Below are 12611 nucleotides of genomic sequence, written 5' to 3' on the forward strand. Positions count from 1 at the left end.
TGAGGGTCACACCCTGACATGTCTCACCTGCACCGACACTGCAAGCTACCAAAGTCGCACCCTCCCTACCTACCCCCTTCGCTGGCAAGAGATCTGCTGAATTGATCGTTGTTCAGACATTGCAGAGGTCAGGCCTAATGAATCAATCACGCCTGCATCAGCAGCGCAAGCCAAGGCCGCAGGCGACCACGCTTTGATGCAGTGTCAAATCACACGTCTGCGTGCTGTGCCCATATTGGCCAGATTCGACTAAAAAGCAATTGAGGCAACATCTAGTTCAAGTGAATATTTTTTGGGGGGATCCGATAATTCTACAATTCTGTACAAAATCAGAAGTACTAACAAGCCCACGAGCGAGCTCCTTTTGTGCACGCGTGCAGTTCAAGGACAACTTGACCGTCGTCACACAACACTCGAGACGGACGGCCGTCTGTGGACGACATGTCCTCCATGTGCTTACCTTTGCTTGACCCCCACCCCCTCCCTTTTCTCTTCACATGCCCGCAGCGCCAACTGAAAACACACTTGCATGCAAAACGGACTCAAAGCTTTCCGGGATTGGACATTCTAGAAAAAGCCCACGGATGACTTTCGAGACCGATAACCAAAATAGAAACGTGTTCCCTAAAGAAAGCTTAATTATCCATGCCTCATCTGGAAAGAGTTAGTAAGTCAGCACCACAGTGTGGCGAATCACGTTGAAATTTCAACTCACTGGGCCCTTTGTTCATACGCCTGCCACTTCTTTATATCTCCCACCCCAGCGGTGTCATCCCTGTGTACAGTGGATCATCGCGGGAGTTCCACCTCAAGCTCTGATAAGCTCCACGTGATCATTAGCGACTTGACCTGCCGCATCCGTCACACCGGCCCAATGTTTGCCGTCTGACCTCACGTCACTCAGCGGGTCTGCGGCTCAAGTTGCAACACAAATAAACCCCCGGTCCTCTCGTATGAGGAATAGAAATAAGTAAACATCCATTTTTATTTTAGGAATGTAAATTAGTCAGGCGTAGGATGCTCACGGAAAATAATGCAAACTAGAAAATCACCAAATGTATTTTTCAGTCCAAAATATTCAGGACTTACCGTCATATGCAGTGGCAGCAGAAACACACGTTTGCCTTGCACTCTCCGTCTTTCTGGAGGAAATGGTGCTAAGAGTGGTGGAGGGATGCTGCGGACAGGAGGAGGAGGAGGAGCTGATGGTGCTGATGCTGCAGCCACTCCTGGCAATGTTTCAACCTAATCTCTTTACCACAGTGCCCCCTGCTGGATTCGTCCAGCATAGACGTTTGTTTCCAAACAAAATGCAGACGGCAACAATTCAAACAACGGGGATATGATTTTATTCTTCCAGACAACGCACCAGCAGATTTCTGACTATAAGAAGCGAACAGCTGTACAGCACAATATTTCATTTTTTTTATTTTTTACATCTCCAGTAAAGATTAGATGACAAGCAGATGCTAAGGTCCTATTTACACAAACCCGTTCAACTCACAACTAATCTTTTTCCAATGGTTAGTGAAGAGAGGGATTTTTAATAATCCTGGGGACACAAGTTGTTTTATAGTAATAATAATGATGATGCATTGGATTCATAGCGCGCTTTAGAAAGAAGACCTGTAACTGTACAACACAAAGCCCACTGGTACCAAATCATCTGCAGACAATTTATACACCACACATAGAAAATAACACCACTCCCGCATTTATAAATAATTTACTTGAACAAAAAAATATATATATACGTCCATATTTTTTATTATATTCTGTAAATAACCACACTACTTGCTGGTCTTAAAAATAAGACCTTAACCGCAACCTAGAAATAGTTCCGACTAATGTAAATAGAAGCCATGTATTAGCATATTTAATTTGTACAAACTTTAAAAAAAATATACAGGCATTTGTTTAGTTGTGATTATTTCCTAACTAAAATAAAAAAATACTGCTTGAAAGGCCTTGATAACGGGGAAATGTATAGAAAGATACAAAACTGTGTCGTCTATAATAAGTCAATAAAATAAAATAAAAAATCCATTTGTTTCACATTATGTTTTGACAATGGAACAAGCTAGGGGGCGCTAAAGGACACAGCAGCCAGCACTGTGAAAAGGCTCAGCCCTCGTCACAGATTGATCCATTCTTTCCAAACTAGAACTAGTTGTGACCTTTTTTGGACACCTGATCTTTATGACCTGCATCCTCGGCTGCTGCCCCAACAGGTGCAGTCAGCCATTTGTGCTGCCAGTGAAGGACGGCAATAACATTAGAGATGAGCTATTTGTGTTGGGAGTGTCCTGCCAGAAGAGGGGGAACATTTCAACATCACTTACATAAGCTTTGACCGTTATAGAATATACTGGTGCATGTCAAGAAATACGTGGCCATTTTGTTGGAACACTTTAGGCATGACTAATAGAAGGCATATCAGAACGGTAAATCATTTCACCATGCACTGGGGTGGCAAAATGTTCCTTTGCTTGGAAAAGTCCACTTTTGGCATTTTAAAATCTGGGATTCCTCGAACTGGGTTTAAATCCAGCTCGTTTGACCGCACTGCTATTAGTTGCCTTTTCGGTCATTCATCATTTTCACTGGACCGTTTGTAACATTTTGGAAGTCACTTGTCCAACACTGTCATGTTGATTTCATTGTAAGGGAATAAAAGAAGCTGCTTGTTTGCAGGCCTAATCTGACCCAGACAAACAAATAGAAAGTATTACGGTCACTCAGGAACTCCAACTGGTTTCATGTCGCCAACAAATAACTTTGAACATAAGACAGCTGAATCATAAAACGTCAGCGAAATGTCCAAGATAGCAGCTTCACAAGTCCCGTGTATGAACGGCGACAGTTTTATCAAACAATACCTTCATGTTTACAAAAATGACACCTGTTCATTGCTGCCATGGATGTCAAAGAAAGCTCCCTACAAGTCTCCGTCGTCCTCCTCCCTGACATCGATGCCGTTGTTCAGGAAGGCCTCCTTTTCGGGTGTCGTGGATACAGAATGGCGCTGGAAGCCGCTCAGCTCCGTGCCCGGAGATGATCGGGCGCCCGCCGCCTCGGCGCTGTGATAGATGCCGTAGCAGAAGTAGATCAAGAAGCCTGCAGGAAGGCAGAAGTCATTGGTTGGCTCGACCCTCGGTGCTAAGCTAAGCCTTTGCAACATCTGCATGCGCGAGCTAACAAACAACGGCGGTCTCTTTGCTTAACAAATATGACGGGCTGCAATGTCAGCAGCCGAACGTTACCGCATGTCAGAAAGGGCCGTTGCTTCTGCCCTACTTGCCCCAAAGAAATGTTTACCTAAAGCCATCCAGAGTGCAAAGCGTATCCAAGTGCCTCGATCCAGTTGCATCATCAGGTAGACGTTGACAAACATGCTGACCACCGGAAGAATCGGTAGTAGCGGAACCTAAAGAGCAAAATAAGACAAAAGAGTAGCAAGTCGGTTTCACTTGGTGGAGTGCTATTTCTATTCGTTTCACACCAACCTTGAAGGAGAGCTTTGTTTTGCTCTGCGGCTGTCTCCAGACAATACAAGTGAGAAGGAGGCACATGATGAAGATGATACTGAGAAACACAATGTTCCACACAGCCAAGCCTCCCTGGACTGCCATTGCACTGAATACAAGGATCAGCAGGCCTGCATAGCAACCAAATGTTCAATTGAATCGATACGCCTATGTTGCGACATCTGCACGGAAGTAGGTCGGGGACGTTGGCGTACCCATTATGGAAGCGCAGATGTTGACGGTGAAGCCCGAAAGAGAGGTTGGCTCATGGTGGTCCGGGAACAATAATGTCTTATAGCGGAAGCGTTCCTCTACACCGGGAAGGATGCCCATACTGCCGTCATTCTGCTCCAGCTCCTCCTGCATATTGGCCATCTGATACATCCCACTGGGCTGCTGGGGCTGGTACCTGGGCGATCAAACGAGCACGGAACTCAACGCCGAAAGCAGCGTCTTCACCGTAATACACCATCACGCTGCAACTGAGCCTGTTTAGGAGTACTGTCAATCATAATGTCCGCAAACGCAGTTCGAGTAAATTGTCATCATCTGCGCGGCGGTCTGAGAGATGATGAAGTGTGAAATTACATTCAGTAAGGATGCAGGGCTCCATTTCAACGGTTGCTTGAGAGCAGACGTCGCGGCGACCGTACTCATGAAGCGCTTATTGGCGGCAGGCGTGATTACTACTCATCACCCAGGGCAAGCTAGGCAAGATTGACTTTGACAGGAAACGGTGTCCTGCTCGTGTGACAAATGTAGCTGAAGGGACTGACATGAGCACCTTTTGTTGATTCTTGTGACACGTGTGACAGTGCTTCACTGACCTTAGGACCAAGACGCATGCAGCCACTAATGTATAGGCCAGCAGTGTTCCTATGGACATCAAATCCACCAGATCCTTCAGGTCAAACAGGAATGCCATGATAGCTTGAAAAGGGAAAAGTGACAATTGTTAGGAATTTGATCACAAAAACATTTGCCACATATGATGTGTCGTGATTGGCATCTTTCACATCGGATCAACACTAGTTAGAAACCTAACCTGACCTAACCTGACTGAACTGGCTCTATGACGAAACTTGGAAATTGTCAGATGAGTTGGTTGGACTTGTGTTTGATGGTATTCGAACAGCTAAGCTGTCACAGAAGAAAAATGGTGGCGTGCGTGTGCCTTTCAGAGGTGGCGTGTGAGTGTGAGCTGTGGTGGACAGCAGATTCGATAGGAGTTTACTCGTTGCGTTTTTCTTTTACTGTCGTTGCGTTCAACAAATGCCCGAAAAGTGTATCAGCATGCAGACGTCATAGCGCCCCCTTTTCATCTTACCCGACAGAACCCCGGCAGCCACAGTGGATGTTATGGGGGATTTCCTCTCGCTGACGCGGGCCAGGAAGGAGAAGAGCAGGCCATCTCGAGCCATGGCAAAGATGATACGAGGCAGGGGGAACATGGAACCCAACAGACTGGGGGGGGGGGTGGAGTAAACAACAGATTGGGGGTGACAGGCATGAGAACAGGGCACGGAGCGGGGCGGATTGAGAAAGGTCAGTAGGGGAGAAGGGAAACCATTAGTTAGAACAGGAAGCCAATGTTGGAAAGCCGCAGTCTTGCCACAGATGGAAAAAGCGGCGCATAAGCAGCAGGGCCGTGACGTCGGGCTAGTTTGCGTGCAGAAGGTTTGTCTCGAGTAAGAACGAACCCCACAAAATAATCCACATCATGCATTCGTCCTCTGAATCGAAACATTAGAGAGGATGAGTTAGTTCCTTTTGCATGCTCAGGTATTGCTTCCTGACATTTCCACATCCGGGCCTCTATCATCATTAAAAAGGACAGCGCCTTTTGAAAATATGCGTGTTAGTGTCTCACCTGCCACCATGCCAGAGGCGAGGGTTGCAGTTAGCGGAGTTTTGCTACGCGGGCTGATCTTGGCCATGAACTCCAAAAGCAGCCCGTCGTCAGCCATAGCCCAGATGATACGGGGCATTGGAAACATAGTGCCCAGTAAGCTACCAGAAGCGGGGGGAGGGGGACCAGGAAATATTGGAACCACGTATATGTGAGGTGGTGAGAAATATATGGCATAGTATTTAGTATAGTCAATATTACCACACATGCAGTGAGGATGAGGACGACATGCAATTCAAAACATTGCTTGGTTCGCAAACTTCGTCGGAATTCTCAGCAAGCCAAGACCTCGAGACTGAAAGCACATCCGCACGTAGAGAGCCTACCTTGTAGACAGCGCACAGAGGGAGCCGACCGCCACGGCATATTTGGCGCCGTCCCAACCCACGTACTTAAAGGCAACAGGCAGGGGGCTGTTACTGTCCAGCAGGTAGTACGGCATCATCATGGTCAGGGCGCCAGAAACGCAGAAGTAGGCCACGAAGCAGATGAGCAGCGAAGACACGATGCCGATCGGGATTGCTCGCTGAGGGTTCTTTGCTTCTTCACCTGCGGGGATGGTGTTAAACACGCAAGAATGTTTATAACCTAATCATGTCGGCCTCGATGGATGTGTGCAGAATCCCAGTAAACACGGGAGGAAAACAGGGCAAACTGATTGATTGAATGAGTTAGCGTATTGAACAAGGAGCTTATTTTGCACCGCTGAGACTGAAACGCATTCAACGACGTCATCGCGTTCCTGAGACCGACACTCGGGACTTGTGCAGTCAAAAATCACATTGCGATGATGGGAGTGTGGCTGGATCCTTTGGCTGTCAAATCCACTGACTGACCCAGATTGCACACACACTAAAGTCTTTCTGCCGCTCGTCGGGCTGAAGCGCCTTCATAAATAAAACTCGAGCAAGTGCCAAGGGTATACCGAGCGGCACAGGAGCCAATTAGAATTCAGAACATAGAAGGGAGGTGAGAGGAAGCTTTTACAAGCCTTTTACAGAGTGAACAGATTAGAAGGTACAGTACATAAAAGGAAGGCCGCCCCCAATGGTTCTCGTTACCGCCGTCCCAGACGGTTCGTATTGGGCCGAGCGCTCTAAAACGTTCACGTTTGTCTTTGCCCCGCTTAGGTAATAGCGCTAAATATTTGGACAAGCTTTGGGGACATGATCTCTGCTCCAGATCCAGTTACACTCCCTCCAAAAGTATGTCCGCTGATATTAGACATGGGGAAATTAGAGGAAGACTCCAGGGCCGGCCGAGTAAACGGACACTGACCTGTGGTTGCTATGCAGTCGAATCCAACAAATGCGTAGAAACAGGTCGCAGCTCCAGACAGGACGCCGCTGAAACCAAATGGCATGAAGCCACCAACACCGAGTTGCTCTCGAGTTGGTAAGGCGTCTGTAAAACTAAATAAAGGAGAGCAAGACATTTGGAAAGAACTTTGGATAGAAGTTGTGCAATGAACGTATGAATAGTCAACAGTTGCAAGATGTTCCGCTTCAATCCTGTAGGTTGCAAATAGTGACAATGGAATTTTAGCCGCCTTAACTTAATGGCGATATTATTGATTAAAAAATATGATTGGCAACTCTTCACATATGAAAATATTACACTGAGTTCGAACTATTTAGTAAAATACTGTATTTTTGGTACGGCGGTTGACTGCCAGTTGTGTCTCGTTTATCGTTCGGGTCCAAACTGATGAGGCGCGAAGTTTCAGTGCTGTTTACTAGCGACATTTTAATCTGTGGCGGTTTCATCAACTGGAATTATTGCTGCTTGAAAGAGTCATTCTTTCTGACAATAATGTGTGTGTGTGTGTGTGTATGTGAGCATGTCCTTACTTGAGGCTGGAGTTACTGGTATTACCGGCATGCAGGATTTCATCAGGGTCTAGGTACCAGTTCTTCAAGGTACCTTTGACCAGGCCGGAGATCACCATGAAACACAGGACTAGCATGTTGATACAAGTAAAAACCTTGTTGACTATTGCAGACTCTTTTACTCCAAATGCCAGCAGACCTTAGGTGAGGAGAGAGGGAAAAAAAAAATCAACCACGTGGTCTGTCGGGGTGGATTGGGGGCCATTTATTTCTTTATTATACCTGTGAGGGTGATTATAATAACAACTGCAAACAAGTCCGGGTATTCTGCCAGAACACCCGGTGCATTCATTTGCATGTAGCCTCTGCAGAACTCCTCGATGCGCTTCCCTATCAACTCGTCAAAAGTGGCGCTCCATGCTCTGGCCACACTTGCAGTACCTGAATTACGGAAAGATCAATCGAGACTGAATGCTTTTGTCATATCGGTCTCATTTGAAGGACATTTGATGCCATTAGATCCGTTTCATTTCGACACCTCTCTTGGCTGCAATTTGACATGGGAATTGACGGTGAACATTTTCAGCCACACTTCTGTCAGATCCGATTATTTCATGTCACATTCTATTGGGGTCATATTTCCACCAGTCAGTCATGTTGGAAGTCATCACGCTTGTTAGTATCTGCAGACTTACCGATGATATAGGCGAGTATGAGGTTCCATCCGGTTATGAAGGCCCAGAGTTCACCGACAGTCACGTAAGAGTAAAGATAAGCCGAGCCGGTCTTGGGAACACGAGCTCCAAATTCCGCGTAGCACAAGCCGGCTAGGACCGACGCTAAAGCCGCTATCAGGAAAGACAGCACTATGGCGGGCCCTGGGAGGTCAAGGCAAAGCGCCGAATTAAAGTCTTGAAACGGCAAACGGCGGGCGTTTTCCATTACCTGAATTCTCCCGCGCCACGGCACCCGCCAGCACGTAGACTCCGGCCCCCAACGTGCTGCCCACTCCCAGCGCCACCAGGTCCATCGTGTTGAGACATCGCGACAGGCGGGAATCATCCGTGTTACAGTCCACCACCTTGACCCTCAGCAACTGCTTCCCAAATCTCACAAGTTTGTCCAGCCCCATTGGTCCGAGTGCGGGGAAGGAAATTCCGGCCAGGTGGAGATGGTTGACCGCGATTTAAGGCTCACAGGGAAGAGGCTGCCGCGCACACCTTTGGAAGGAAGGAAGGAAGGAAGAGCGTGATAAAACACAATCGAACGGGCTCTGTCGCCGGAGGAAATGAGCTCAAGTTTGAAGCGTAGAGTTATATACAGAAGAAGTTTGATCCACTGGCATTGCTGCGGGAACGCTTTTAGCGGCCGCACTTGCAATCAGATCTACACCGTGGACATACTGGACAAACTTAAGTCGAGCACTTTCCTGTGTTACATAACAAAGCCCAAATCTACTTTTTCTGACAAGGATCCAAAAAGTCCATCTTATGTGTTGTTGACATGTTGCGTAACACAATTCACCTCTGGCACAAAGATTGATAACTCAACGGTTGAGTCTCTTAGTCATCCACAAGCAAAATGGAAGTTAGTCATTTGGACAGTCCAAAATGGAGCATCCTCACTGCTAGTCAGTTGGGAAAGGTCAAGCACCAAAACTGACTGTGTGCTCATCTTTGGGTGTTTCCTCTTGCTATCCTGAAAATGCCTTATTGTTAATGTGCCAACTCTGATTTAGGGTGCGTAACAGCACAGCTGTTGGTGGAAAATACTCCCCGGATGATAACAAGCTGTCCGACATCTCGTCGACATTCCTTAGCGTTAAGTTCGTAGAAAGGGAGCAGACTGAGGAATAGATCGGGAGCTGGATCTTATTTAGAATCCCACGGAAAAGAGAGCTCAAGCATGGTCATGCAGACGATGGCGCCTTTCCATTAACTCGCTGACCTGGTAACACAAACTCTGTAAGGTCATGCGCAGTGATAAGAGTCATGTCACACATTTCAACCCTCCCTCCCTCCCTCGCTCCCTCCCGTTCACAGATGCCCACATGGCTCACTTTCCTCTTCATCCAAGGGACACATTTGGAAGATGATAACAAGAAGACAGTGACACTCCTTCCTGGAGTCCATGAAATTGTGGAAGGGAAGGCTTTTGATGACGTTGAAGAGGAAAACACCTGTCCTCGAACTTTTCGACACACCTCATACAAGATAATTGCGGCAAAATCCATTTCAAACAGCGCATTTTACACAATGCATGATCTTCAACATGTTGCAACATTTTTAAACCGTTAAAAGCCCCTCCTCTGGTAGAGCTAAATAAAGCGCTGCGTAAAAATAGTTTGACTAGTCCGGCGCTTACAGAACCACACAGAGAAAACAGTAAATCAACGCTGTCTTTACGAACCGTACGAACCCTCAGCGACTAAGTTTAGAGTGCCGAGTCTGATGGTAGAATTAAACAGCGCAAATTTGGACATCGTAAATCAGCCGTGGGGAACTGGAGAATGAATGCAATTCTAAATCCAATCCAAGAGAAAATGTTGGAAAAACTCCTGAAACCTTTCCAGCGTAAATGCAAAAATACGTTGCTTATGTATTGTTTTTCATCAATGAAAGAAACAAAGCAACAGCTACGTTGTTTACAAAATAGTGACTTACTTAGCTTGTCTTCTGCTAATGTGCACCTCCAGAGATTAAATAGCACCTATTCTTTGGGCTCTGGCGAGAAGCGTGCGGCGACTTAAAGGCTTCCAAAATGCCAATCACGTGGCACAGCTATTCCAAGCGGCAGTGACGTGCATACACACTGACGCATGGGCATCATGTGAAGGTGGACAGTCGGAAATTGGAACGCTTTGCTGAAATCCACTTCCGAGCACTCCAGTTGGATTATTTACCGTTAATGAAATGAGTTCATTGTGTTGATGAGTGTATGCAAGTTTGAAGTAGTGCCCTTCAATGGAGGTGTGCCAAGTGGAAAACAAGGGTGTGTTCCTTGATAGCCAATCGAAATGGAGCATTGAGAAGACACCGCTTGACATTTACGGTGTGCGAGGGTTCTTTTCTGCACCGTGATTGATGGCGGTAATTCTGATGGAGCTAAAAACAGAACAGAACAAAGAGTCGAGCGGAAGGTATTTCGGTGGCTCCGAGAGAACCGTAACATCATGTTCAGAGTGTTGAAATGTGTTTATCGAAAAGCATATTATCACATATGATGCCTTTTAAATTGTGTCCAGGCAGAGTAGGGTCACTTAGCGATCACAATATCAGTATATATTTTTAAAAAAATGTTTCAAGTCGATCCAATTTCTTTGGTAGATGCTAAAATGGGTGGATTGATGCTAACAATTAATTGTAGTTTATAGGTATTTTTCTAATTAAAAAATAAGAATGAAAAATAATTGTGGTTTGTAAGTGGATGCATTTTCTGTATTTTTAAGAACATTTTATTTTAAATGAATAATAATTGTAGTTTCTATGTAGGTTGATGAAAATATTTGCTATAATTAACAAAATATAGGATATAATTGGGAAAAATCCTGAAATATGATTGTTTAGTTGACTACACTAGACTAACCTTGTAAACTGAGCTGGTCAACAACAAGAATAAAGGCAACACGTGCTGGACGTGTCCTTGTTTTGATGTACAGATGGAAGGAGGTCAAATCGCTCAGATTCCCATCAAGTATAATTACGTTCCCATATGACTCATTTATTACCTGCTTAAAACCGATGCACTGGAGCAGAGGTAGTGCACGCCATGACAATTTTGGAAAATATTCATAGAAAGCTGCTCTCACAAATTCAAGTTCATACCTTGATGTGATATTGTGCACACGAATCAATTTGTCTGTTTGTTATGTCCACATGTCAATCTATTTACTCTAGCAACAACTGCTCTCATTTGTAACCGCTTTTAAAAGCCAAATCGACTTTTTGCACATTAGTCTTACTCACAATACATATAAACACGATAGCAGCCCATCGAAGCGGCGGGTCCAATTTCAGAGAACCTGGAAAGCCGCCACGCAAGCTTGCATAAGATATACATAGAGGATATCTCTCATTCTGACAGTCAGACCACCGGTGACCCACTTTCCCGGCAGCTAAAGTTAGACGCTCTGGAAATGCACGAGATGCCGAAGCCAAAAGGTGGACAGAAATGTAATGTTATTCAAAAGGACAGATGTGCTGTTTACATGTTGTGGCTTACTTATCGTGGTTTTTCCGCCCTCCTCCGATGTATTTGAGGCAACTTTTGATGTGTTCCTCACATGTCTGCTTTGGAACCACTTGCTGCTATCACTCCACACGCTTACCATCCCCCTCGGCACTGCTGGCGTACTGTATAGCATTTAAATCCTGCACCATTGCATCCCATCCGGTACATGAGCTGCTTTTGTTCCCTTTAGCCGACTAACTTTGCAATAAGTTAGTGAAACTTATTGCAAAGTTAGTCGGCTAAAGCCAGACTAACTAAGGCTGAAAAGCCAGACTCATCACATCCTTTAAATAAGATTTGACGTTGACATCATTGTCTTATTTTGATTGCTTTCAATTGTCAACGTGGCCCTGATAATCCTTTCACAGCATCACTTTTGCTGATCGAATTGCTGTTCTTAACTTCAACTTGATTGGGTCATTCTCTCAATTATGTTTTAGATGACTTGGTTCTTCCCCTGATAGTGTCATGACCCAAATTAGCTTTGGGATCACTTGGTGATCATTTACTTTTCATTCAAATGCAATTTCAAAGAACCTTATTGGATCCTATCTAGTAAGTTTGCACTATTCAAACAAGTGGATTGGTGAAATTAGGACGTGAATATGTGCAGTGTTGATATGTGAACCGAGTTAAACAAATGCATTGTTTCTCTTACTTCTTGCTCTATATAATTACGCGTGCAAGGACTGGAGCTGCTGCTGCTGCATAGGCGGATTGCAATGTTGTTGATGGGACAGCAAATCCAAAAATGATTTTTTTTTTGTGGGCTCGAAAGTGATTTGCAATGTACCAGCGAATTTGTGTACACGTCGCTGCATGCAGGAGAACACAGTGCTATGTATTGTGTGCATGCGCATGCAGTAGTAGGGAAGCAACATGTCGCTTACTTACTTTGTATAAGTTGAACGAGAGCATCAGAGCAGATGAAAACGATCTTCTTGCACGTGCGCACCGGCGTCAGATACAAGTCCAAACTTTTTCGATCCGTTGGAAGAGATGAGCAGAAAGGGTTAGGGTGTTTTTTTTCGGGGACACTTGGTTTAAAACGTGGTCTCTCTTACACATAGGCGCATGACGTAGCTCCGCTCGCCCCGCCCCGCCGTTATTGCGTAA

General features: G+C 45.5%; 1 protein-coding gene across 3 annotated transcripts; it reads right to left on the reverse strand.

Annotated features, from left to right (window-relative positions):
• Positions 1 to 1326: 1326 nt before the first annotated feature.
• On the reverse strand, positions 1327 to 12583 carry slc7a1a (solute carrier family 7 member 1a). Of its 3 annotated transcripts, none has more exons than XM_061299527.1 (13): positions 12390 to 12583; positions 8211 to 8485; positions 7961 to 8143; positions 7548 to 7706; positions 7287 to 7464; positions 6715 to 6848; positions 5763 to 5985; positions 5398 to 5537; positions 4355 to 4457; positions 3743 to 3936; positions 3507 to 3658; positions 3319 to 3427; positions 1327 to 3117 (listed from the first exon to the last, which is right to left on the reverse strand). In XM_061299527.1, exons 2-13 carry the CDS (start codon positions 8395 to 8397, stop codon positions 2939 to 2941), a joined length of 1941 nt encoding a protein of 646 aa, XP_061155511.1. In that variant the 5' UTR covers positions 8398 to 8485; positions 12390 to 12583; the 3' UTR covers positions 1327 to 2938. The 3 variants fall into 3 exon arrangements, with proteins under 3 accessions (XP_061155511.1, XP_061155508.1, XP_061155509.1); XM_061299524.1 differs by lacking the exon at positions 5398 to 5537 and adding an exon at positions 4855 to 4991 and having other exon boundaries at positions 12390 to 12582; XM_061299525.1 differs by lacking the exons at positions 5398 to 5537; positions 12390 to 12583 and adding exons at positions 4855 to 4991; positions 9929 to 10102.
• Positions 12584 to 12611: the final 28 nt, after the last annotated feature.

Source organism: Syngnathus typhle, linkage group LG15 (assembly GCF_033458585.1).
Source record: "Syngnathus typhle isolate RoL2023-S1 ecotype Sweden linkage group LG15, RoL_Styp_1.0, whole genome shotgun sequence".
Lineage (NCBI taxonomy): Eukaryota > Metazoa > Chordata > Actinopteri > Syngnathiformes > Syngnathidae > Syngnathus > Syngnathus typhle.

What these genes read in the sequence shown, in the direction of transcription:
- slc7a1a (XM_061299527.1), bottom strand. Translation starts at nt 8,397, where the DNA reads ATGGGGCTGGACAAACTTGTGAGATTTGGGAAGCAGTTGCTGAGGGTC. An exon ending in CGACTGCATAGCAACCACAG is followed by an intron (nt 5,986 to 6,714) that starts GTCAGTGTCCGT and finishes CCATCCCCGCAG; the next exon opens with GTGAAGAAGCAAAGAACCCT. An exon ending in TGCACTCTGGATGGCTTTAG is followed by an intron (nt 3,118 to 3,318) that starts GTAAACATTTCT and finishes GCCTTCCTGCAG; the next exon opens with GCTTCTTGATCTACTTCTGC.